The sequence below is a fragment of the Salarias fasciatus genome, chromosome 7 (genome assembly GCF_902148845.1).
Source record: "Salarias fasciatus chromosome 7, fSalaFa1.1, whole genome shotgun sequence".
NCBI lineage: Eukaryota > Metazoa > Chordata > Actinopteri > Blenniiformes > Blenniidae > Salarias > Salarias fasciatus.
Genome location: NC_043751.1, coordinates 17,150,547 through 17,174,366, shown reverse-complemented (window position 1 = coordinate 17,174,366; position 23,820 = coordinate 17,150,547). Strand labels below are relative to the sequence as shown.

Here is a 23,820-nt window from a genome sequence, read left to right as displayed (position 1 = left end):
TGTGTGTGTGTGTGTCTGAATGTGATGATACATGAAGTTATGTTTGAGGTCAATCTGGCTCAGGCACGTGCTGCTAAAACATGAGGAAACACGGCATATGGCCTCTTTCTCTGTGACCTGTCCTCTTTAGTGGTGACTGACCTGTTTACTTGTAAAGCAGTTTAACCAGGTTTTTCACTGATCCACCTCTCCGGGTGCGACTGTGACCGGCCTTAATATATATTCATCCTCTTCAGTGCTTAATGTCTTGTCCCTTTTCTCCACCCCAGAGAGAGTGCTCCAATTTCATAAAGGTGCTGCAGCCCTTCAACCAGACCCACATCTATGCGTGCGGGACGGGAGCCTTCCACCCGGTGTGCTCCTACCTGGAAGTTGGGAAGAAACTGGAGGTACGGAGACGTATGCTACATTTCCAGCACTGTCTACACTGGCTGTCAAAGGCAATAATGCATGTGTGGTTTGGGATTTAAATGCTACACCGGGCTCCATGAAAAATGAAGTTCGAGTATATAAAGTTTTGAATTGCCGTCTGAAGTAGAGGGGGAGCGAATTTTCTTCCTTATAAATGATTTGATAAGTGCATAAAACATGATTTCATTCAGCAAAGTGAGGTGGAAAATTAAACAGAGGGTTTCATAGTCTGCAGGATTTCCAATGCATCACCTTAATGTGGAACTGCTGGGTGTGTGTATGTGTGTGTGTGTACTATTTACACATTCACATTATGGAAGGTGTCCTCATTACAGGTACAATAAGCCAACCACACAACATTACCTGTGAAAACACGCTGTAAGGTTATGGCAAGGTTATGTTTAACAAGTCTCCAGGAAATGAAACCCATTGTAATGTCCTCTGCAGTCACAGAGACATTACTGCGTGTGTGTGTGTCCGTGTGTGTGCGTCTGGCATTTATTTGACTATAAGAGAGTGAAATTGCTCTCTTCTCCTCCAAATGTCACTGAGTCAGACTTATAAATGTGAGTTTCCTACTCATTAAACGGCTATTTGCAGATGGTTAGAGGCAGAATATATCTCTGAGAAAATCTATCGTCTATGTACAGATCATTACCGAGTGATGTCATTCATTTGATGGGTTTTCTATGAGTTCTAAGGTCAAAGAGTCACAGAGTGATACAATTTATTATCTTTTCCACTCTTCCATTACAATATATACTTGCCAGCTACTTCATTAGGCACATTTGTACAGTTTAGAGTGACCCAGAACAACAGCTCTGCCATAAAATCAGCCTTTTAAAGTTGTTTTTTTTTTTTTAAGTACCTTTTAAAAGGTACTACATTTGTTATTGTAAATAATGTGTTCACCAAGATACTTGTGTTCCTTCACACATTTCATGACCGGTTGAAGTAGTTTATTTACATTTGAATAAATGTCACTAAAATCATCCATGAGTTCATGGATTCTGCTCACTTTAACATGAATGGATTACACTTTTTTTTTTTTTTTTTGTAATCCATTGTGTGTTGTTAACAGCACACAGCATAGTAGTGGTTCACATTATTCCTGATTAGCTAATATTTTTGGAAACATCTTGATTCGGGCTGAAATTGCGATGTTATTCTATGGGCTGCTGCTGACAAGAATTAAAAAAACAGAGAAGGAAGAAAAAAAGCAAAGAAAAGGAGGAAAGATTTGTCCCCTGTCTCCCCCTCTTCACGCCAGAAAATAACATGATTTACTGTTTTCATAAAGTGTGTAAAAGTGTCTGTGTCTTTGCGTTACAGGATAATGTGTTCAGACTGGAGCCTCATGTAGAGAACGGCCGTGGGAAGAGTCCCTACGATCCCAAGCTGCTCACTGCGTCCATGCTAATTGGTGAGTTTAAGTCCGGATACGCTGCGCTGCTCTTCTGTGCGGTAGAGCGGCTTCATATAAATCTGTGTGAACCCAGAAACACCCTCTCACTCTGTCATTGCAGCAGATATATAGCATGTGAAGCCCGAGTGGATAACAGTGAGGGAGCCTTCCTGTCACTCATTAAATGTGGACCTGCTCTGGGAACCTTTAATTGGCAGGATTGTAAAACTCTATTTCAATCCGACTGCACCTAATCTAAGTGGTGGGTGTGCGCGGCCGTGTACGTTTATTTCTTTTTATTAAATCACAATATTTTGGGAAATAGAGTGGGTCTATATGAGCCAGTCTTTTCTCTCGACCCCCAATTATTGCCAGTCACATTGTGTTATATCACACCGTTTAACCCAGCAGATGGCCATTTTCCAGCCCGTCGCCCCTCATCTCCTCTCTCTTGTCTTTCTCCTTTCTCACAAGCATTATTATGTACTCCCCCCTGTCTCACACCTCTGCGCTGTCCCTCCTCATCTGATCCACCACCCGTTCATCTTTCCCGTGCCCCCCGGCCTAGCGGTGCCAACTATGCTAATGTCAATTTCACACTCCTGATGTTCATCGCATCTGCCGCTGTCTGCGTTCGCCCATGACTCCGGGTATACCTGCACTGTTAAGCCCCGGATCAAATCCCTCTGGCTTTCACACTTACGCTTCATCACCAAGAGAGAGAATAAACTGCCAACATGGCCTTCCCTTCTGGTGTTACTAAAGCTAACGCAATATATTCCCTGTATTCTCAGACGGTGAGCTGTACGCCGGGACGTCCGCTGACTTCATGGGGCGGGACTTTGCCATCTTCCGCACTCTGGGAAAGCATCATCCTATCAGAACGGAGCAGCATGACTCCAGGTGGCTGAATGGTAAGAGAGGAAATAGAAAGGCACTCTGTTCTGACCATGCAGTGATTTCTGGGAGCTTATCGTGTTGTGAAAGTTGTGCCTTAAACAATGAATATGTATTAATCATTCAGATTGGAGGAGTCTCACTCTGGACTGTCGGTTTATTTGTTATCTCCATGGGACTGTTTGCTCTTGCATCAGTTATTTTATTGCAGCCATCCATGTACACAGCTGTGTAAATCTGTCAGCTTTTCCTAACGCAAATGGTCCTACAGATCCAGCCACACTTTATGATAAATGCTGCAGATTCATTAAGGAAAAATCAGAGGTTATTAATCCAAATAGATTGTGTCAGTAATTTAGAGCTCAAATAAAGCAAAGTCCAGAAATTGATATTTTCAGGCAGTTTTAATGTGGTAATTTTTCCCAAAGATGAACCAACATTTTCTTGCCACTGTGTATTGTTGGAATTTATGAGACAGCTGCTTCAGCCAAACACCTGGAGCTTGACTGCACGTAGCTGGAAGTATTGCTGTCTAAACACTGTGCAAGAAACACATTATTCATTTGCTGACTTCCCTCCAGTGGAATTTAGAATTCAATATAAAACTTCTGTTATTACCTAAGAGGGTCCACGTAGTGAGGCCCCAGAGTGTGTCTGTGGTCTTGTTGTCTTTTTATGATAACTTCAAAGTTTCACAGATTTTGTGATATACTTTCAGCTGTTTCCAGTGCTTGGATGAACTAAGGAGTTGAAAATGCACATGTGCAAATGCTAACGCTAGAAAAGATCATTTGATTCACGTCAAATACGTGCGTCTGTGTTTGTGTGCATCTTGCAGATCCTAGATTTTTGGGTGTTCATCTGATCCCGGAGAGCGACAACCCGGAAGACGATAAGATCTACCTGTTCTTCCGAGAGAACGCCATTGACGGAGAGCACGCTGGAAAGGCCACGCATGCTCGCATCGGGCAGCTCTGCAAAGTATGCATGTGCACGTATGCAGGGACAAACCCTGTGTCGGCAGCCACAAAGGAAAATTCAGACGAGCACAATAGAAGAGGGACAGAGAAAGACACACACACACACACACACACACACACACACACATGCTCTCTCCCCAGCATTATGTGAAATAGCTTCTGTATCTGGAAAAACACTTGACGGGCGTCTGAGTGGCTTTCATAATGGCAGCTTTCAGGAGCTGTTATCTGCGATTATTTTTAGCCCGGAGAGGAGGGTGGGCTTTGTTGTGTGTGGCGGAATTGCCCCTAAAGACAGAAACCTGAGAGAAATGTTAAATGTCGTCGGAACCTGAGAGGCACAAACACTGTCAATGGCGGCTCTGTTATTCTAATGCCAGACTCTGGCACTTACTGGGCCTGCTGCACATGCAGCTCCGTGGGACGGTTCTGTTAAAATCGCTGTCAGTTTCACATTCCTGGTCCTGGTCATGTTCATTAGGTAGATATTCACTGAGCTGCGGCAGGTGAGGTGAGGATGTTCAGATTCAACCTGGAATTCTGCAGTGTTTGACTTCTACACAACACTGTAATAAAACAGCGTATCAGGAATCTGCTAGACATGAGCTCCCAGTTTGGACAATGTAGTATTGATTTGGGCCTGTGCGTATTTAGATATATTTTCATTTACTGTCATTTATCAACATTTATTGAAAGGCTTTCTTGTGAGCTAGCACTTTGTGCCTCTCTATTTGTGAGATGTGTTCTGGGGGAAAAAAAAAAAACACACAAAAAACCCACAATCCTTTGAGGCACAGAAACATGTGCTTTCACGATGTGTCCTGGAACTCACAGTACGTTCACACAGTTCTTTCAACAACATCTAAAAAAGCAACAATTAAAAGGTCTTTTTCACAGATGAATCTTCACATTGATTGGAAGTTGTGATAAACATGAAAATACACTTTCCAACACTAAATCATGAAATCAGGATAAAGCAAATGTGTTTTAAGAATAGTTAGTAGTTACAGTCCACACAGGGAGGGAGGTGAACTCTATCATTAATCATTTAAATGGGTAAGTTTCTAAAATGTTTAGTCTAAAGAAAACCTTTTAATACAGTTTGGATTTGACAGTTGAAATATTAACATAAATTATTTACCGCTGCACACTATTCAGCCATAACATTAGGACCGCCTGCCTGACATTGTGTGGATCCTCCCTTTGCTTCCCTGTATTTAACATACTGTGGTAACGCAGTGTAAACTGGAACCTTTCTGTCAGAACGAGCATGAATTCCTGCAGCAGTTAGAGCTTACTGAGCAGGTTTGGACAGCCTTCACTCCCCCTCATGTAGCGATGACGTTTGGCCACTGACCACTGCAGACCCCACAGCTGCAGTTTAACCAAACTCAAAAAGTCACTCTTGTCCATTGTTCCTGCTTCTAACGCTACAACTTTAAAGACAACATTTTACTTTATTTCCCACCACATATACTCACATGTGCAATGATAAATATATAATCGATGTTATTCATAACATCATGGCTCATTGGTTTATGTGTGAATCATCATTAGAGAGATATTATCTCCTGTTTGAATGCTTCATCTGTTTTCTTTTGATTGCAATTCACCTCCGCCTTTGTGAATGGAATAATGATCCATTTTAATGAAGGGATTTGCTCAGTGTTCAGGACATTTTCAAATGAATGACTGTCAGTGTGATGAACTCCGCATGTCTGCTGCTCAACAGAATGACATGGGAGGCCACAGGAGTCTGGTGAACAAGTGGACCACCTTCCTGAAAGCTCGACTCGTTTGCTCCGTGCCCGGCGGCAATGGAATAGACACACACTTTGATGAACTCCGTGAGTAACTAAAGACATTATTTCGTAACGTTGGCGTGCTACGTTCACCGTAGAGAAAGTCTTTAACATATCCCACCTTCCCTGTGGTTTTCAGAGGATGTTTTCCTCATGAGCACAAAGGATCCCAAGAGCCCGATTATCTACGCAGTTTTTACCACTTCCAGGTATTGTGACATTAGAAAAGTTTTTTTTTTTTTTTTTTACAACTACAGATTGTACAATTTGCAATTTAAACAACAACAAAGCATCTCACTCTGAATTTTTTTTTTCCTCATTAGCAACATCTTTAAAGGCTCAGCCGTGTGCATGTACAGCATGACGGACATCAGAAGAGTGTTCCTGGGTCCGTACGCTCACAGAGACGGTCCTAATTATCAGTGGGTGCCCTTCCAGGGCCGAGTCCCCTACCCAAGGCCTGGCACGGTGAGTAATATCCTCCCTTCACAGCAGTGTATGCTGGGAGCTTAGATATGCCTTAGGGATGGATCCTGGAAGTTTTTACAGTTACCTTTTTTCTGTGCACAGTGTCCAGGCAAGACGTTCGGTGGATTTGATACGACCAAAGATCTTCCAGACGAAGTTGTAACCTTTGCCAGAAGCCATCCGGCCATGTTCAACCCCGTCTACCCCATCAACAATCGGCCCATCATAGTGAAAACGGACGTGGACTACCAGTTCACACAGATAGTGGTGGACAAGGTGGAGGCAGAAGACGGCCAATATGATGTGATGTTCATCGGCACAGGTAATAAAAATAAAACACCGCATCAATTCTGTATATTGTTAACCAAAACACAGCCTCGGTAAATAATTGATTGAATTACTGAAAATAAGCTCAAAATGTGTGTTTTTTGTAATTGTGTCCTAGACATGGGGACGATTTTGAAAGTGGTGTCCATCCCCAGAGGCTCCTGGCACGACTTGGAAGAAGTTCTGTTGGAGGAAATGACCGTGTTCAGAGTGAGACATGATCCCATCATCTGCACGACTGGCTGGACACACCCGCAAAATCTGACCGCTTATCAGAATCTTTCCATGTTGTATTGTTTCAGGAGCCAACAGCCATTACTGCCATGGAACTTTCAACAAAACAGGTAATATAATATATTCAAATTTGCACCAAAGTGACCAGTTACAAGCAAAAAGAATAAAAAATTGCATTTAGTGTAATTTCAAAGTGAAACTAGAGGAGAAAAAAGGCTGATACATTTTCATGCAGAGAAACACGAGCGTTGATAACTGCATGATAAAAAAAAAAAAAAAAATCAGATGGCTCCTCTTCAAACACATGTCCCTGAGAAACCTGCCTGAAAAAAACTTTTCTCGACGGGTGACACACCTTCCTCGAGGGGAGAAAGACAGAACAAAAGCGCGTTTGTCTGCTCTACGTACACACCGGCGGCCCAACGTCTTATCGCACAAAGATCTTAATTGTTAGTGTTTCAGCAACAGTTCGCTTGTCAGCTCAAACGACAGGCGGAGACATAATGAGCCTGTTAAGTGACAGGTAGGAGGTTACCGAGCGCTCGGTCGGTCTACATACCGGACGTACACGACTCTCTGAAGCACAGACACCCCTCCAGATTCAAACCTCAAGGAAACTTTTTTTTTTTCTTTTACAGCAACAACTGTACCTCGGCTCAGACATGGGCGTTTCCCAGATGCCCCTGCATCGCTGTGAGGTTTATGGGAAGGCCTGTGCTGAATGTTGCCTGGCAAGGGACCCGTACTGTGCGTGGGATGGCACCGAGTGCTCCAGATACTTCCCCATGGCTAAAAGGTAGTGAATATAGTAAATGAATGCACCTAAATCAAGCTTGTAAGTTTATTTAACACACTGTCAACAGCAAAGTGATACCTTATGATACTATAAAGGATGCTTTATACATACATGTGCTGTCAGGCTACAATTCAAGACACGCTCATAGAGCAGGCTTTGTATGTTTGGCAACCTCCCCTAAAGGTACAGTATCCTATTTCTACCAGAAAACGTAGCTGGCCTCGTGTGTTTATTGTAAATGAGAAGCACTGTCAGTGAAGTCTGGAGGCTGCCTGGGTGAACCGCGGGTGAGGGAGGTGCTACAGGTTCAGCGGTAGCGTGTTTATAGTAGTGGATGGATTTCTATGTGTTTGTGTGTGTGTGTGTGTGTGTGTGTGTGTGTGTGCTTTGTTTTCTTTGAGTTGCAGCCTCCCACTCAGAGCTTCATGGGACTTATTGATTGAAATGTGAGAAACGCGGCACCCTGTTCTCACTAGTAGTTGAACTCCCGATTCCCGCGTTCCAAACTCAGCCAGCCTGAGCAAACTCTCACCTCCTGCTCGTAACGCGCAAGGTCTGCGGTTCCAACAATGAAAAGCAAAAGGGGACAAATTATCTGTTTGCTTTCGTGTCTCCATAGCTGCTTCGAATACTGTTGCTTCAAAATATCCTGAGGGAAGTGCTTGATACCAAGCATGAAACCATCTCCTCTGCAGGTGGTGTTACTGTTAGAATAACCCAGACAGATAACAGGCTGGAGTGAATGATTAATTCTCAGGGATTTTTTTTTTTTTTTTTATTATTATTCATTTGCACACCCTATAATTAAAATGTTTCTGCCGGATTTGAAATGGTTGACTGCAACTCGTCTGTTTGTGTTGGATTCCGGTATTTCTGAACATCATTCCAACACACACACCTACACATCTATCTTTCTCCTGTCACCTCTCTTCCCTTGTAGACTCCTGAATGTGTTTATCTTTGTTTCTCTGCAGGCGAACGAGGAGGCAAGATATCAGGAACGGAGACCCGCTCACACAGTGCTCGGACCTGCAACAGCACGGTACACGAGCCATTAAACAAAACACAACATATAACACACAAATGCAGACGGCACATGTGCAAAAGTGCGGTATCATCATAGTGAAAGGATCTTTGTTCTGAGAATTTAATTAAAACAGAATTGCCCAAAAGCAGTTGCTGGCCTTTCCTGATGCGATCAAAAGAGTGAAGAAGTGTGTGTTCACTGTGTGTGGTGTTGTTTCTGTGTGTTTTATGTGTTTTCTGGTGGTGTTAAGATTAGGGTCGGTCCATGTGAAGCTTATAATTAACATGGTCAGAATTCCTCCGAGCCTCCTCTCTGTCGCCAAGCCCTCCGGTCTGAAACTCTGCTAGTGCCCTCAGACCAAAAACAGGAATCCCGTTGTGGTTTAATGCAATCCCTTTTTTCATTTACATTTGCAATATAAAGTAGTAAACAACACTTTTATATACAGATCAGGGAAAAATACCTCAGATAAATGTAACCAAAAATATTTAAAGATTTTTTAATCTAGTATGAGTATCTTACAGGCTTTCTGGAGTTTAGATTTAGGAGATAAGTGTCACAGTGCAAAATCAGATAAAACAGTGATCACATGGAAAATCCAGATTTCAGCTCGGATCCAGTTTTGCATATTACTACCGCTGGATTCTGCCAATTCAGTACACAATTGAGTGTGATGAAGAGGAAGGCATGGTGTTTTTGACAGAATAATGTAAAATACAGTCCCAAAACGCAGGCAGTAAGTTTTGTTGTCGCAGAGAAAAGTACTTAAACAGAGAGGGCTGTAAAAGTCGGAGAAGCTGGTTCTCATATGATGCCTGGAAAACTATTCACTCCATGTTCAGAAAATACAGAAAACATTTGCTTTGATAAGCTGGAGTCATGAGATTTTTTTTTGTCGTATTTTTGGTTTCAGATGAACTGAATGGACAAGCAACACTCCAGGACAAAACGGTGTATGGTGTGGAGAACAGCAGCACTTTCCTGGAGTGTAGTCCCAAATCCCAGAGAGCCCTGACTTACTGGCAGTACCAGCGATCCACTGACGACCGCAAGCAAGAGGTTGGCTTTATTTCCACACACTCAATCTGATTTGCTGACATAAACTGAATTATGTTCTGTCTTAAAAAAATAAACACAACAAACTTACTAAAAACATGCTGCACTTGTAAATCCTGTGTCATCGTAAGAATACTTTTCTCAGTTTTTAACTGAATCTCTTCTGATTTCCTCATTCCCCAGATCAAGTCAGAAGACCGTTTCATCCGTACGGAGCAAGGCCTCCTGATCCGAACTCTCAGCCAGAAGGACTCAGGCATCTATCTGTGCCACGCGGTGGAGCACGGCTTCATGCAGACCGTTCTGAAGGTTAACTTAGAGGTCATTGACACGGAGCGGCTGGAGGATCTCCTGCACCGCGATGAAAACGCTGCAGCCGGTATTCCCTCCCAGGATGTTTCCCCAGCCAGGGAATCTCCCAATCAAAAACTCTGGTACAGAGACTTCCTGTCTTTGGTCAATCACCCGACGCTGAACAGCGTGGACGAGTTCTGCGAGCAGGTCTGGAAGAGGGAGCGGAAGCACCGGAAGCAGAAAGCTCAGCTGGTGCAGCAAGTACAATTACACCAGCAGCAGCAGCAGCAGAAGGTTGTGATCAACCCTCACAATCACATGCATGCGCAGGGGCTGGCGGCCAAGTGGAAACACCTGCAAGAGCGGCAGAAGGGACGCAACCGCAGGACCCATGAACTGGAGAGGGCCCCCCGCAGCGTCTGAGCTATAAACCCTGACTTTTTAGCACTGAGACTTGAAAACCGCAGCCAGTTCTCATAATGTAAACCTGATTAACTTATCGTGCTTCTCTCCTTCATTCTGAGATTTCTTCCACAGAGACTGGACCGAAAAGTGGAACTTCATTAAAAAAAACAAAACAAAATGTAACCCTGACTTAACCAGCTGGTGCGTTCTGCGCGTGGGCAGCCATGTTTACCGTACGGAGGACTGCAGGAACCAGGATGTTGTATCACGCCAGACCAATGGGGCATATTATCTCAGCTGGCCTCTGTGGCCTGAACTCTGCAGAGGGACGGCGTCCGCCGGCACTCAGACTGGACGCACAAACCCACCCCGAAGACACGAGTGACTCTGAAGGGCGAGACGGCGACGGCGACGGCGTTCTGTCACTCTAGACTAGTTCAGCGTCTTTGTCAATGTGAAACTGAGTAGATGATTATCTGATAAGTTGTTTTTCTACTACATATATATGAATGAAAACTATAGTGAGGTTGTATTAAAACAATAAAGAGGACTTACTGTGGAACGACAGGGACAAAATGGATAAAGTTCATCTTAAGGATTACATGAAATATTTGGTAATTTAAGGAGATAAGTGAGTCCGCATGAGAACAGAAAGTTGCCCAAGCACTGCAAGAAGGACAGACTGTCACCATATGTTCAATAAATCTAATATTGTAACTAAGATGTGTAAATAATGTACTCTATGAAGTCTGTTCATACTAAAGGGAATGGCTCACAGTCATCTATTTGCTTCATGCTGTTTTTTTCCAGATCAAAATTTATTTAAGAGTCTGCCAGAAACTGTTGGAAACAGGGAGCGTTTGTACTAATCTGTGTGTGTCTATGCCCTAGATAAGCTTCCCAAACTGTCTTTTTTAAAACTTCTGTTCAATATTTTTAATCATCAGACTATTTTTTACTCATCTATGAAAATTAATTTCTCTTTATAAGGATGCGAATCAGTGCGCGACTTGTTATTCTGCGTTCTTCCAAGTTTATTTAATGACATTTTGTATCCACCTTGTTTCTACCACTAGTGTATTTATTGATATACAGTTGTGTGCATTGTTAAAGAAAATAATTTACAATTTTCTTGAGTTTATCAATGAGTGTGATTGATTGATTTTTCAGGACCAATCTCATAAAAAAAAAGACAAAACAAAACAATTATATAATCACAAATACTATACGGAGACTTCTTGGTCAATAACACATTATATTTCAAATGCACTGAGGAATAAGCCAGTATCTAGACTGTATTTTCTTCCACATTCGTTGCCTCATGTCATTGCTTCTGGTGGTGCGGTGAGAGACTGAATTTCACTGCATGTAACATAACAGCACAAAATCTGAGAACATGAAACAACACACAAACACAACCCTGGAATGTAGCTGTGAACATTGTGTAAATAAGAATACTGCGGTCTGTGTTCGACAAATATGACACTACGTACTAGTGCATGTGAATACTAGTGTTGTGTTTTTGCAATAGCAATGATATACTACTCCAATGTTGTCACTGTTGAGTTGTTTGTGTATTCCGTACACAATAGGTCTTTTTCAGAGATGTATATACGTCTGTTAGAATATCGTCTACTTGATATAAACAAGAGCTGTACAGGAATTCTCCACCAAGCAGTTATCAGCAATGAACACTTGAGCTTTGCGACGTTACAGGATGCTCGATAACCTCGTGTAATGACTGTTTCCAGGCTTCATCTGCATTGAGAATAATGACAGAGGAGGATGAGAAACAGCTGCGGTCGACCTCATGAGAATTCAGGCTCAAAAGACAAGCTCAGCTCTGGAGCTGGATGTCAATATAAGATCACCACGGATAAGAATAAACGTATGGGACCTGTCTTGGACATGGACTGGAAGTTAGGAAATGAAGTGCTGCTGTTGCTGCTTTTTGCATAAAGATGATGATGATGATGATGATGATGATGATGGTGATGTATTCTACTGATCTAATAAATGTCTCTTCATAAAGTGCTGGTTTTATTAAATCTTTTCCAGTCCTGCCGGCATCATGGTAAAACGTGATTTCCTGTTGCGTACATTATGAGATTAGATTCTGGATTTGTGTTTCCACGAGTTAATGATGAAGGTTACTTATTCACCGCTATAACTTTTCTTTAACTTTGGTCTTTTCTGGGTTCAGATGAGAGCTGTAATCCCATGTAGGAAAGTGGCTCATTAAATATTTAATTGACTGAGGTGAATAAATTAACCAATGACATATTAAAAAAACTGAGTGATTGGAAAGGACTTCATCCAAGTGACTGTTATATTGGATCCTGATGTGCTTCAGGCAGGAGAGGAATTACTGTAAGGTGATATTAAGACCTTGATGCATGATGTGACGTGAATAATAGATGGGACGCCTACAGTTCTGAACCGAGGCCTTGCTGTTGCATTTGCATATGGGCCGGTGGTTAAAGGTACAGCATGTATTAATGTTGTTTTTAGCTTTAAAAGAGGACAATGGAGGACAAAAGACCCTGTTTCCACACTACAGCACCAGACAACTCGCTTTAAAGTCTAAATAAAAAGTCTGAAAACCAACCGTGGAAAATTTCAGTTCTAGTTTTATTTGATCTTAATGGCACATTTGACATGGCTGATCAGAACATATCGACTGGAACACTGCCGTCTTTCTCTGACACGGTACTAAAATACGGTACTAGATTAAATCTCATCTTAAAGACACACACTTCTTTGTTTCATTGAGTAACCTTAAAGTATGAGCTGAAAAGAAAGACATGTTGGAGTTTCACAAGGCTCTGTCTTCAGCCTGATAACATTTATATGAATTCATCGGCTCATAAATAGTTACAAAATACACTATCGTGTCTTTGCTGATGATCCACAGATTTACAGCACACAAGACGAGCGTCCAGTCCAAAGACTGGGTCAGTTTTTGAATGCGTCAGAATTTTCTTTGGTTTAATAAAGATAAAACTGAAGCAGTGTTTTTTTTCCCGTTAAAAAGGAAATATTGAAAGTGAGTGGTTGCCTTCAGTCTGCTTGGCTAAGTTGTAAAAAAGTGATGAACTTTAGTATGTTCATGGACCCTGACCTGAGTCTGACCAGTCATTTAAGATAACATCAGAGACTCTCTAAAACTCTCTTATTAATGTATTCATTTTTACACAAGTTGCTAAAGCCCACAACAAATGCCTAAAAGTGACTTACTACTGCCACCTCGTGCACGGAAGTGGGATGGCATTCAGGTGAGAATGCATCTCTGAAGCTGTTGACTTTGAATTGTCTGAAAGTAAAGAGGGGGAAAAAAAAGGCCTAATTAAAGAATAAAATATTAGGCAGAGGTTTATCACGCCACAGGCTGCAACAAAATATGAACTGTGCTCTGCTACTGCCCTCTGGTGGTTAATTTAATAAAAGAAAGATTCATTCATAAATGATTTTACATTCTTCGGTCTGTTGCTGCACCTGAGACATCTTTGCAGAAGCATGTAGGTCCTGAAGCCTTGGTTCAAACAACATAGACTTGTTTGGCCAGAATTGGGCGTGTTTTGACACCTTTGGTGGAAGGTCAAAGGTCAGTCAGAGCATGTCTCACCTGGGCTCTGACCTTGACCTCTGTAGTTAATTCAACTGTTGCTGTGGGACCTCATCAGTTTCAGTCCAAACAGCCCCAGCACCTTCAAAAGGAACTTTATTAAGGCTTTTGTGTGTTTTTGGTGTCAGCAGGGAGAACGTGCATGCTTTCATCAGATGAGCGATGAGATGTTTATTAGAGACAAAGACAGACGTCCAGCTGCATGATTGTTATGTGAGGGTGGAGAAATTACTGTGAGCATTAGATGTCTTGCTTGTTATTTGAAATGAGCCGCTGGGCCGCAGCTGTTTTAAGAGCCGGCTGATATATTGTACATGAGTTGAGTGCATTTGTGAGCGCGCCTGTGTGGCTCGGACAGAAATACTGCATGAGAGACAACTCGAGTTACACGTGGCTGAGTATAATGATCTGGCTGCACAATCCTTTCTTTGACCCTGATCTCATACTTTTAAGCTTCGGCATGTAAGGGTGAAGCCACCTTTATGTATAAAAGCACACTACATCATGCAAGAAATGTGTAGCGCAGCACAGGATTATTAGATTAGTGGAATATTAGATTATATAGTGGTAGCTGCAGCCAACCGCAGACCTACATAAATAGCATACATTTTAATGTATTTAGTCAGGTTATATGGCCCATGCCGCTTCATAATGCAACGCTTTCACTAACGCTCAGAGGTCTTTGGTGGGATTTGCTCTCAGCATTGCTGCCATTCCTTTTACATAGTACATGACTGCCCTCCGGTGGCTGGAGAGTCCTCTTTCAGAACGGTTCAGCTCCACTTTTCCACTCTGCTTAATGGAAAATAGCAACTCCCTTTGACTCCCAGCCAAGGCCACGGCCGGGTGAGAAGGACTGCACCGACACACACACAAAGGAGCTTCAGACTAAATGGAAAATCTGACACTCTGTGAACGCAGAGACAGAGAGAATTAGTTTAAAATAGAAGTTAATAACCATATTCATGCTGCTGCTGATGTGCTCTGGGACTGTCTGGATGGGGCACAGACAGTACCAAGAATAAAACTCAACACTTAAACCTCAAAAGTGATAAAATGTGTCTTTTAAATGGAGATGAAAGTAATTTTTTTAATTCTTGAACTTTTAATGGTTAAGTGACTTGTTTCTCTTTGTGCAGAGGTTACATATGACTTATTCTTTTTAATTCCTAGTACTAAGGTCAGTTTATTTCACAGACAGAGAAGAACGAGCGAGTCCCAACAAATGGAAAAAAACTGAAGGGAGAGTGAGCTCGCTGACCCCGTCGAGTCGCTCGCAGGAGAGAAGTCTAGATGAGAGGTCATCAGGGATGCGCGAGTGAATATGTAAGAGCACATGTCAGCATGCGGACACAAAACATTCAACTCTTTTCCTCGGACGGCAATCATCTTTTACTGCCGCTGCATCGTTTTACTGCAGCTGCGGGGATGAGGCACCGTGGTATTCTCTCCTATCTGGAGTCATGGGAGAAGTGAAACGGAGCAGAGATAGTCATTTATTTTACACTAGTGATAATACGCTGGCGCGATGCTTCACTGGGCCCGGTGGGGTTCTGCTGAAGACATGTACACACACGCATGGATCATCGCTGCACTCCGGCTGCTCTGCTCTGGGTCACCGTGAGTCGCAGCGCTTTGGTTTATCTGGAAAACTAATGAGAAATTTTCAAAAGCTAAACGTCCAGAAGGCTTTAAACAAATGTGGCATTAAGTTGACACACGTAAACAAATAGTAGTCAGTCGGTTGATTTGGATCGTCACTCCGAATCAAAGGGGCGCTGCAAATGTTTTAGCTGTTTCCATGAAGGAGGACATGGCGCTCAGCTGGAAGCTGTGGAAAAAGCTACAGAACCCACCGAGCGCCAGCGTAGCCAAATACAACCCACTCAGCCACAACATGTCTGACATTTACTCAACCAAAGAATGACCCCTGACAGCATTGAGCCAATTAGGCAGGCTGTCATATCGCACTATGTTTAAAGAGGGCCAGCCACCACATTCGCTGCTTTCTGAGTGAGGTAATAATCTTTTCTTTTCTCTCCAGCTGTCACCTACCGAGGATTTGCAGGTTTCAGAAAAGACCCCCTGCGCTGTTCGCAGTACCGATACTTCAGGGGGAGCTGGACAGACAGTGATGGGATATTAGCTTCATGTTAGCATGCAGCAGAATATCCCTGGCCGGGGGTAAAACAAGGGGCAGGGCATTTAGCAGTGGCAGCTGCAGCAATTTGGCAGCAATAAGGCTTTTGGTTCGCAGTGCGGCTGGCAGCAGTTTTGAGAGCCTCTCTGTTCTGACTGACAGTGCGGCACAGAAGCTTCAGACTGGAGACATGACAAAACCTTTAGCTCATTTCCTATGTGGAAAAGATGTCATTTATGTGTTTGTTTTTTTCTTTTTAAAATGGCTGTCTCAGACTAAAGTGTTTCTACTCTTGTGGAACTTGTGATCAAATGGACAAAAAAAGCATGAAACTGCACAAAACTACATTTGGTGGATAAAGATAGCTCATGGACATGGAACTGGTATTCTCCAGGGTGTGATGGAGAGAATCAATCCGTCTGTTCAATAAGTAAAGGTCAGGAGTTGGAGCTGATCCCAGCTGACTGAGGGCGAATGAAGGCAAAGTACACAGAGAGACAGATAATCACACACATACACACTTTTGGGAAATTTTACTGTCACCTATTAGCATCAAATGCATAATTTTCCACTGCCCAAACCAGAGTCACACCAAGTACATTCTAGCTAAACTGTGTGGGCTCCAACAATGTGTTTTTTTTATAATATAATTAAAATATTACAGTTAAAATCATTTCCATCCTCAGAAACATTCACTGTCTGTTTTGGGGTTTTTTGACAGCACTGTCCTCTGCCGGCTGCAGCAAAGCAAAAACAGTCTGCGTTATTTGAGATATAAGATTTTCACTTGGATTCCTAATTCCCAAGATCTCAGCTATAGTGAGAATCAGTGAGATACGCCTGAAACGCCAATCTGATCTGTGGAGGCTCCACTTCACAACTTCCAGAACTTAAAGGATCGGCTGCAAACACATTGGCTGCAGATAGAGCGTACCTTTTCAGATTAAGCTTAGCCCTTGCTTTAAAGATCTGAGCTGTTCTGACGGCAAACGGAGGGCCAACAGAATATCAGAGAGACGGTAATCCTTAATGTCAAGGCTGATCTATGTATGATACAGGTGCTTATGACACAGAAATTCCTGGCTGTATCTTCACATAGCTGTGATAACTGTGTAATTTCACTACGTGCTGCCCATACAGAAAAACTGCGACTGAATCAGGAAGTGAGTAGTTTCCCCCCAGATTGCCGTTTACAAACAAAGTAAACAAGAGAAGAGTGACGGTGTGTTAACAGCTTGACTCATGGACATCAGCGTTAAGCCTGCAATTACACTGGAACGAACATCACCCTGAATGATAAATTACGCTAACTGTGTTTGTAAACTACTTCAATGGTTTATCCAACACCAATTATGTATCTGCACATTAAATCAGTGTATGCGTACAGCCATAGACGGCCCAGAATGATCACTGGCAAAGAGCATGAGGATGGGTGAGTCCAAATGGGTTGGGCGAGAGTGAGTGGTTAATCTGGAATACACTAACAAAGGAGTTCACAACACAAACAACGCACCAACAAAACCTTGTTTCTCACTAAAATCCAACAGAGAATGAAAATATGAGATGTCAAAATATCTGCATATATACTGAAAGGTATAGGAATTAAGGCTGCTGAAAGGGGCGGATGAGATAGAATCAGACATTGTTGGAGTGAAGCCTCTGGCTTGACCCCAGCTGACCTCAGACTGGGTCAAAGGTGCACTGGAGAGTGAAGGTTAATTTATCTTGAGGAATATGTCTTGGTAGCCTGCCATGTGTCTGGCCGTGGCCTGACTGCTCCCTTCCACACTTCTAATCTGTAACTGATTGAGGTCTGCTTAAACCAGGCTTAGCTGGGACTCCTGGAACACATCAGCGTGTGGGGGGCTTAGTTCTGTGGCATTATGGGTGGAAACCAGGCGCTGCTTCATCAATATGACACGGATGATCAAAAAAAAAAAAAAAACTCCTCCAGTGACAGCGATAGTGGCAAATGGGGGATGAATTAATGAGCCTGGTGTCCATTTCCGTTGTGTTAATATTCTCACAAGTAGTTTCTAGATGGTGACCCCGTTTCTCAAACTATCTCCAACTTTTTGGAAGAATACACAAATAAATCCCCCGCTATCTTGATTAAGTGAAATCATGCATGTGAAAATATGCTGAGTCGATATAAGATAAGTTGAAAAAGCATGGTAACATAAACATTCAGCAACAAAATCCATCTTCGTCAACAGCGATAGTTGTAAAAGTCACTTGTGATCCTCATGAGAACACGTGAGACCGTTCAGGTCGGCTCGGCTTTTTTCACCTTTACAGGATTTATCTCAGCTGTGCATGAACCATGAAGCGGAAACACAACTTTAAAGACATTGTGCATTAAGCTATTGCCCATATATGTTGTTAAGTTATGATGTGATGAAAGGATTTACAAAGTTTATTCACTGAGCGCCATCCAGACACAACCCAGCTAAAACTGCCTTATTTGGAAATACACTGAAATAAGACATTAAAGTAGTATTAAATACTTTAGATGGCTCTGATTAAAATACATGCAGTTTTCCATAAAATATTTCAGCAATATTTTGTTTTTGAAGGATATTTAAAATAATAGATTATTTTGAAGGTGTTTATTTATTTATTTTTTTGTATATTATGTTATTCAAGTAAGTCATATCCTGAAATTTCACGCAACTGTCAAATCAAGCACGCTGTCATCCAGAATTTTATTTAAGAATTTGGAATCAATTATTTGAAGTTAATCCTTGATTGTTAGAATGTCCAACACAAAATTCAAAGACTAAAATGATTCAAAACATTACAGAAATTACATTAAAAAGTGAAACAGACGATTCCATTCACGTCTATGTAAAGAACTCAATGATAAGTTACTGCTTCATACTGTTGGATATTGGTAAATTAATTGATGGATTTGTGTACATTTCTCCCCACAGCAGCAGAGAGAAAAGGAAGAGTCATAAAGAAAGCTGACACACTGCCCCGCCCCGCTCCGACTGGCTGTTAAAACACAGCTGGTATGAAAGGTTTACTTGTCTCTCAGTTACTAATCTGATTACTTTGATTTATTGATCACTGTCATGACAAGAAGATTACTTGTCACAAATGAGCTCTGGATGCAGGTGTGAGCTCCGGGATGTTTTCTTGTCTAAATTTAACCATCAACTCACCCTTTCATGTGGGGAACATGTGAAAATGACACATCTGTTTTGTGCCGTTGCCACACTGTCCAATTAGTGGTTGAGGAAAGAAATTCTCCGAGTGACCACATAATCTTCTCTTCAGCGTTTGAGCTGTTTTGTGTGAGACCGTGCTGATGAGTAGACATCGGCGGCTCAAAACGTGGCCCCAAAAAACAAGTGTGTTTTGTTCCAGGAAGGGTGATGAGTTTATGGACTGTGAAAACCTCAGTGTTTACTTCCTGTCGCCTCGGTTCACTCGGAGCGGATCTTTGCTGGTTTTTGTGGAATTGTAAGTCCAGAATTTATGGACGCTTGAGGTGACAATCAGAGCGGGACAAGTGGGATAAAACAGGCGGATAATGCAGACGCAAGCTTTACTGGCTTCACTGCCGCCCTGGCGTCAGTCTGACACTGTAACACATTAATGTGGGCTTTGTTTTTTATTCCTGAGAATTCATTGATGTGGAACTTTATTAGACTGTGTTTTTTAGTGAAAAAGGGCGATTAATGAATTTTAAAGGACTGGCCTGATATTTTGGAAAAAGCACAAAACACAGCTTTCATTAGTACATGACAAAATCCCCTAAATGTGTTATTTTCATGTTTTAGTTAAGGCATGGGCTAAACAAAAAAAGGAGTGTTTATTTTTTGGGAGGATTGTTTATAAATATTTGTTTAGTGATTGATTTTTAGTCATAATACAAAAATAGAGTTTTTGATTACCAGTGCGTTACTTATATTTATTAATGCCAGCCCAAACCAAAGCATTGGTGGCCTAGGCTAATTTGCCCTATATTGCCATATATCCAGCTGTTTATATGACAATGTTGCATGCTGGGTGACTGTTTAGACAACAACGGTGCTTGAAGTCATTGAAAATGCAACTTTTTTAAAACAGCTCCCAAGGTGAAACTTTTTGAAAGTGTTCTGAATCGGTCTCCATTTAAACAAGGGGAAAATGCAACTTTTTAGAAACTCTACTTCTGCACATGTGCACCACAGTGAATGTTTATTCTGCACATGGGCGAGAACCTCCATAATAACAATCAGACTGCCAGTTGATAGTCTTCTGAGAGTTGGTAGTTTTATAGAATGCCTGTGTATTTGCAATTATTAATGAAGATAGCGTATGTGTGTGTGGTTTAATCACAAAAACAACCAACAGCACCCACTGGTGGCCCAACGTGAAAACGACATCAGTTTCAGTGTTTGTGCTGTTTCCGTATAAACGGACATGAAAAAAAAAATGCAAAAACAATCTGTTTTCAATGAATTGTTGTGTAAACAGGTCCTGAGATACAATCAACAACTGCAAACACACAAGTAACAATGCAAAGAATTTAAAATTTACGACAATAAACTGTAAAGCATCAGGGCTCGACATTAACAGCTGACATTTCGGGTGGAAAACCACTACAGTGTTCTGACCAGGCAATAACTATATATGTATAAATGAATAAGTCGTCTTTGCTCCGTGAATGTTATCAGCTACATTCTAGTTTGCATTTGTGGCTCGTATCACTTTGCCTTCATTTAGAAATCTCTGAAAAATGTTTCACACTCCTGAGGAGGACCACTGAAGGATATAAATCAGAGTTTGAGAGAAATGTAAACTCCGTGACATCTACAGATGGATCAACAGGAGATCCTGACAGAGGGCACAGATAGCGTCATTCCAGGCAATCAGAATGATGTAGTGTAGGTTAACAGGTTAACTAATTGCTCTGTTTTGAATGAGCAACACTGACCCCGTACCGTCCACTAAATCCTCATCTTCCCACTCACGCTCCTGCTCCTGTTTTCCAGTGACAGACACACACTCCTTGTCAGTGAGTGCTGAAGCAAAGCAATACTTGTTAGCAATGAAGGGTCGTCTCACACGTCTGCCTCTTTGATAAAGCCAGGCTGGAATTTAGACAAGGCTGAGGTGTTGATTTGAAGGGCGTCTGGTATTTGTAGATGGCAAAAAAATGCAGGAAACAAGCAAGACGGTTATTTACAAAAAAGACAACTTTCAAGATACACCCACACTGTGACTCATTCTATTCATCCCGGGATGTGGATGCAGAACTTCGTAAAGCATCTGGCTTCAATGATTCAATTTGGTTTCTGCATCAGACGTGACTCTTTTTTTTTTTTTTTTTAATATGGGTGATTTTTCTTTCTTTTGTCAGATGGGTTTAACAATTAGTGTCAGAGCTTTGCCTTTTATTGGCCGACAGTTGTTTCATACGCTGAGAAAAGAGGCAGAATACGCCACAGGATTGTTCCCTATAGCTGCAGCGCATGGTGGTCGTGCCCAGGAGCGGGATGGGAGTACTGATTCCATTTACGTGTCACTATTCATATTTCATTTAATGCACATGCACATGCACATGCACAGTGTCTTTTGCACACAGAGATCCTGCAGTCGCTCAGCGTGAAGGACACCACATGTACACATTGTTTGGTTCGTTTCGTGCAGATTTTCCACCACTGACACCAAAATATGTCTGTTTTGTTGCATCCCCTTGGAAATCCAACTTCTGGTGCCTTTAAATGTATAAAATCTGAATAAAATGTGTCTGACATTTCTGTTTAAGGTAAACAAAAAGACAAAATATTAAAAAAAAAAAAGGGAAGATATGCTGAGGGCAGATGTTTAGTCTGCTCTCCTGATCTCCTATCATCTTTTCTACGTCTATTTTGTCTGCCCACAGTAATTACAGTTCAGTGTGTCTCAGACAAATGGTCAAAACTACACACAAGAGGACTTTAAACAAGGCTTTTTAAGTGGTCTGCTCTTTCAATCGGTATCATTTCAGCATAAATACAGTCGTGTTGCTTTGCAAAGCATGAAAAATGACAATTCGCTGGAGGATGAATACACACACCAGCATGTGTGTTTGCGTCTCATCTTGCTTACATGTGCCAGTACCTGCCTATGTCCATCTGGAAGCACAAACACAGACACGAGGATACACCCCAAACCCACCTCAACCTGTGGCTGACGAGACGGTTGCCATGATGATGGATAAGAATATACACATGAGGCCAGATGGTCACTTCCACATATCACTCCAGAGGCATAACCCATTCCTCCTCTTCACCATCTGTGACTGCGGAGCGCCGGGCCTGGGCTGGGTTTCCCATTACTAACCCTATAACTAAGAAATATGTCCTGAAAACTGAATCACAGGAAGCAAGGGAAGCCAGAGTCGTGGCCTCATGGCTTCTTTGATAGCGGTTCTGAAACTATCTAGGCCGTGGATGAGGAGGCTTTCTATTTGGCAAGCATATTTACGACACTCTGGTGCCACTGACGCTCAGCCGAGGCCCGGGCTCTCCCAGGGGTTGGCAGCACTCAGCTGGAAGGATTTTAGGAAGCAAGGCGCTGCGGTGGAATATGTATTATTGACATATTTCCACTTATCTGAAGACATATGTTAAAAGTGGTAACAGGAGAAAAGTCAAATGCATGAAGGTGTTCACAATGGATTTCATACTGTAATGTTAGCACTCAGCAGATACCGCTAAGCCAAGCATAACACACCTGGCTTTCCAGTCAGAGTGGGCGACTGCCTACCGCTCTCTCCCTGCATGGGATCACACACACTGCAACACGAGCCCTGTGGCACAACCTGAAAACCAGCATAAACATTTGTGCGCCTTGGCGAGGTTATTTAACCTACCCATTTAAATTATATCATGGAGCGTAATCAGCGCCGCGCTGCAAGGACTGTGACCTGCCTTCGCGTCCTGACAGATGTCTCTGCGGCGCGGCCGAGCACTTACTGGCCATATGATAGCCACCTGTGTAAACGGCTGGGCTGTATCACGGCTCGGGAACACTGGATCTTCAGAGTGCTGCTGTGGGAGAGCAGAGACGTGACCTCTCTTTAGCAGAGGGGAGCCCAGCAGGGGGCCGACAGCAGACACACAGTGGCAAACCCACTCAGTCTATCGTGCTTTTAATCTGCAAATTTCTTCTGTGTCTCACCGTCATTCATTGTGTTACGCTGCAGTTTAATGCAATAGTAAGGTGTGTGTGTATTTCTGTGTGTGTGTTGGGAGCAAAGGAGGGGTGTTTGTGTCTGTTCATGCAGGTCAAACAGAAGCCGAGAGAGGCTCCTGTTGAACAGGGGGAATATTGACACAGCATTACCATGAATGAAAATATTTTCTGTGTTCAGAGAGCATGAAAGGAGCGACACCAGACATTTGGACATGACTTATTCAAACAAACAGTGGACATCAGCACTCAATCAAACACACTTTCACACACTCGGGTTACTAAAAAAGAGCAGCTGGAGAAAAAAACAAAAATAGAGGATATCTAGAGACCGGCAAAGATACAGGTAAAAATCTTGTGAACGTGGATTTCACCATGTCTGTAATTTGAAGCATCTGTGAAGCAGAGACATCGGAGCGCCACAGTCTCTGCAGTGAAGTACACACGGAATAAAAATTGCAAGTATCGGAGGAATCCCAGGGACGCGAGTAAGAGGACAGAATTTTAATGGTGGTGGTAAGAAAGTGAGCGTGTGGCTGCTGTGGTCTGGAATGCTGCATGGGAGGACCCGCCCAACAAGCTCCTAACTCAACCAGAATCAGGCTAATGGAAACATCAAGGGTTGAAAATACACACACAAATCAAAAAAGAAGAGAGAGAAAAAAAAGGGGACGAGTTTGAAGAATGCTGCGACACGAGTGGTGAGGTGGAGAACTGAGCCGCTTCTGTCTCTGCTCTGAGGCTTATTTCTGACTGATTGCTGCTGTTAGTTGGGCGAAGGAA

The 23,820-nt window shown here is 42.5% G+C and overlaps 1 protein-coding gene across 4 annotated transcripts in view; it reads left to right on the top strand.

Annotated features, from left to right (window-relative positions):
* sema3ab (sema domain, immunoglobulin domain (Ig), short basic domain, secreted, (semaphorin) 3Ab) overlaps nucleotides 1-12,219 on the top strand; it is a 38,549-nt gene extending 26,330 nt beyond the window's left edge. For 3 of the 4 annotated variants that reach the window (XM_030097329.1, XM_030097331.1, XM_030097328.1), the window contains 14 exons: nucleotides 270-389; nucleotides 1,744-1,834; nucleotides 2,611-2,730; nucleotides 3,552-3,694; nucleotides 5,426-5,540; nucleotides 5,635-5,704; nucleotides 5,819-5,963; nucleotides 6,066-6,285; nucleotides 6,409-6,500; nucleotides 6,593-6,634; nucleotides 7,163-7,320; nucleotides 8,295-8,362; nucleotides 9,261-9,406; nucleotides 9,587-10,120. In XM_030097329.1, coding sequence (XP_029953189.1) covers nucleotides 270-389; nucleotides 1,744-1,834; nucleotides 2,611-2,730; nucleotides 3,552-3,694; nucleotides 5,426-5,540; nucleotides 5,635-5,704; nucleotides 5,819-5,963; nucleotides 6,066-6,285; nucleotides 6,409-6,500; nucleotides 6,593-6,634; nucleotides 7,163-7,320; nucleotides 8,295-8,362; nucleotides 9,261-9,406; nucleotides 9,587-10,120 — 2,064 coding nt within the window. Of the gene's footprint in view, nucleotides 1-269; nucleotides 390-1,743; nucleotides 1,835-2,610; nucleotides 2,731-3,551; nucleotides 3,695-5,425; nucleotides 5,541-5,634; nucleotides 5,705-5,818; nucleotides 5,964-6,065; nucleotides 6,286-6,408; nucleotides 6,501-6,592; nucleotides 6,635-7,162; nucleotides 7,321-8,294; nucleotides 8,363-9,260; nucleotides 9,407-9,586 lie in introns of all 4 variants that reach the window. The other variant, XM_030097330.1, reaches the window with a different exon arrangement.
* The last annotated feature ends 11,601 nt before the right edge of the window (nucleotides 12,220-23,820 follow it).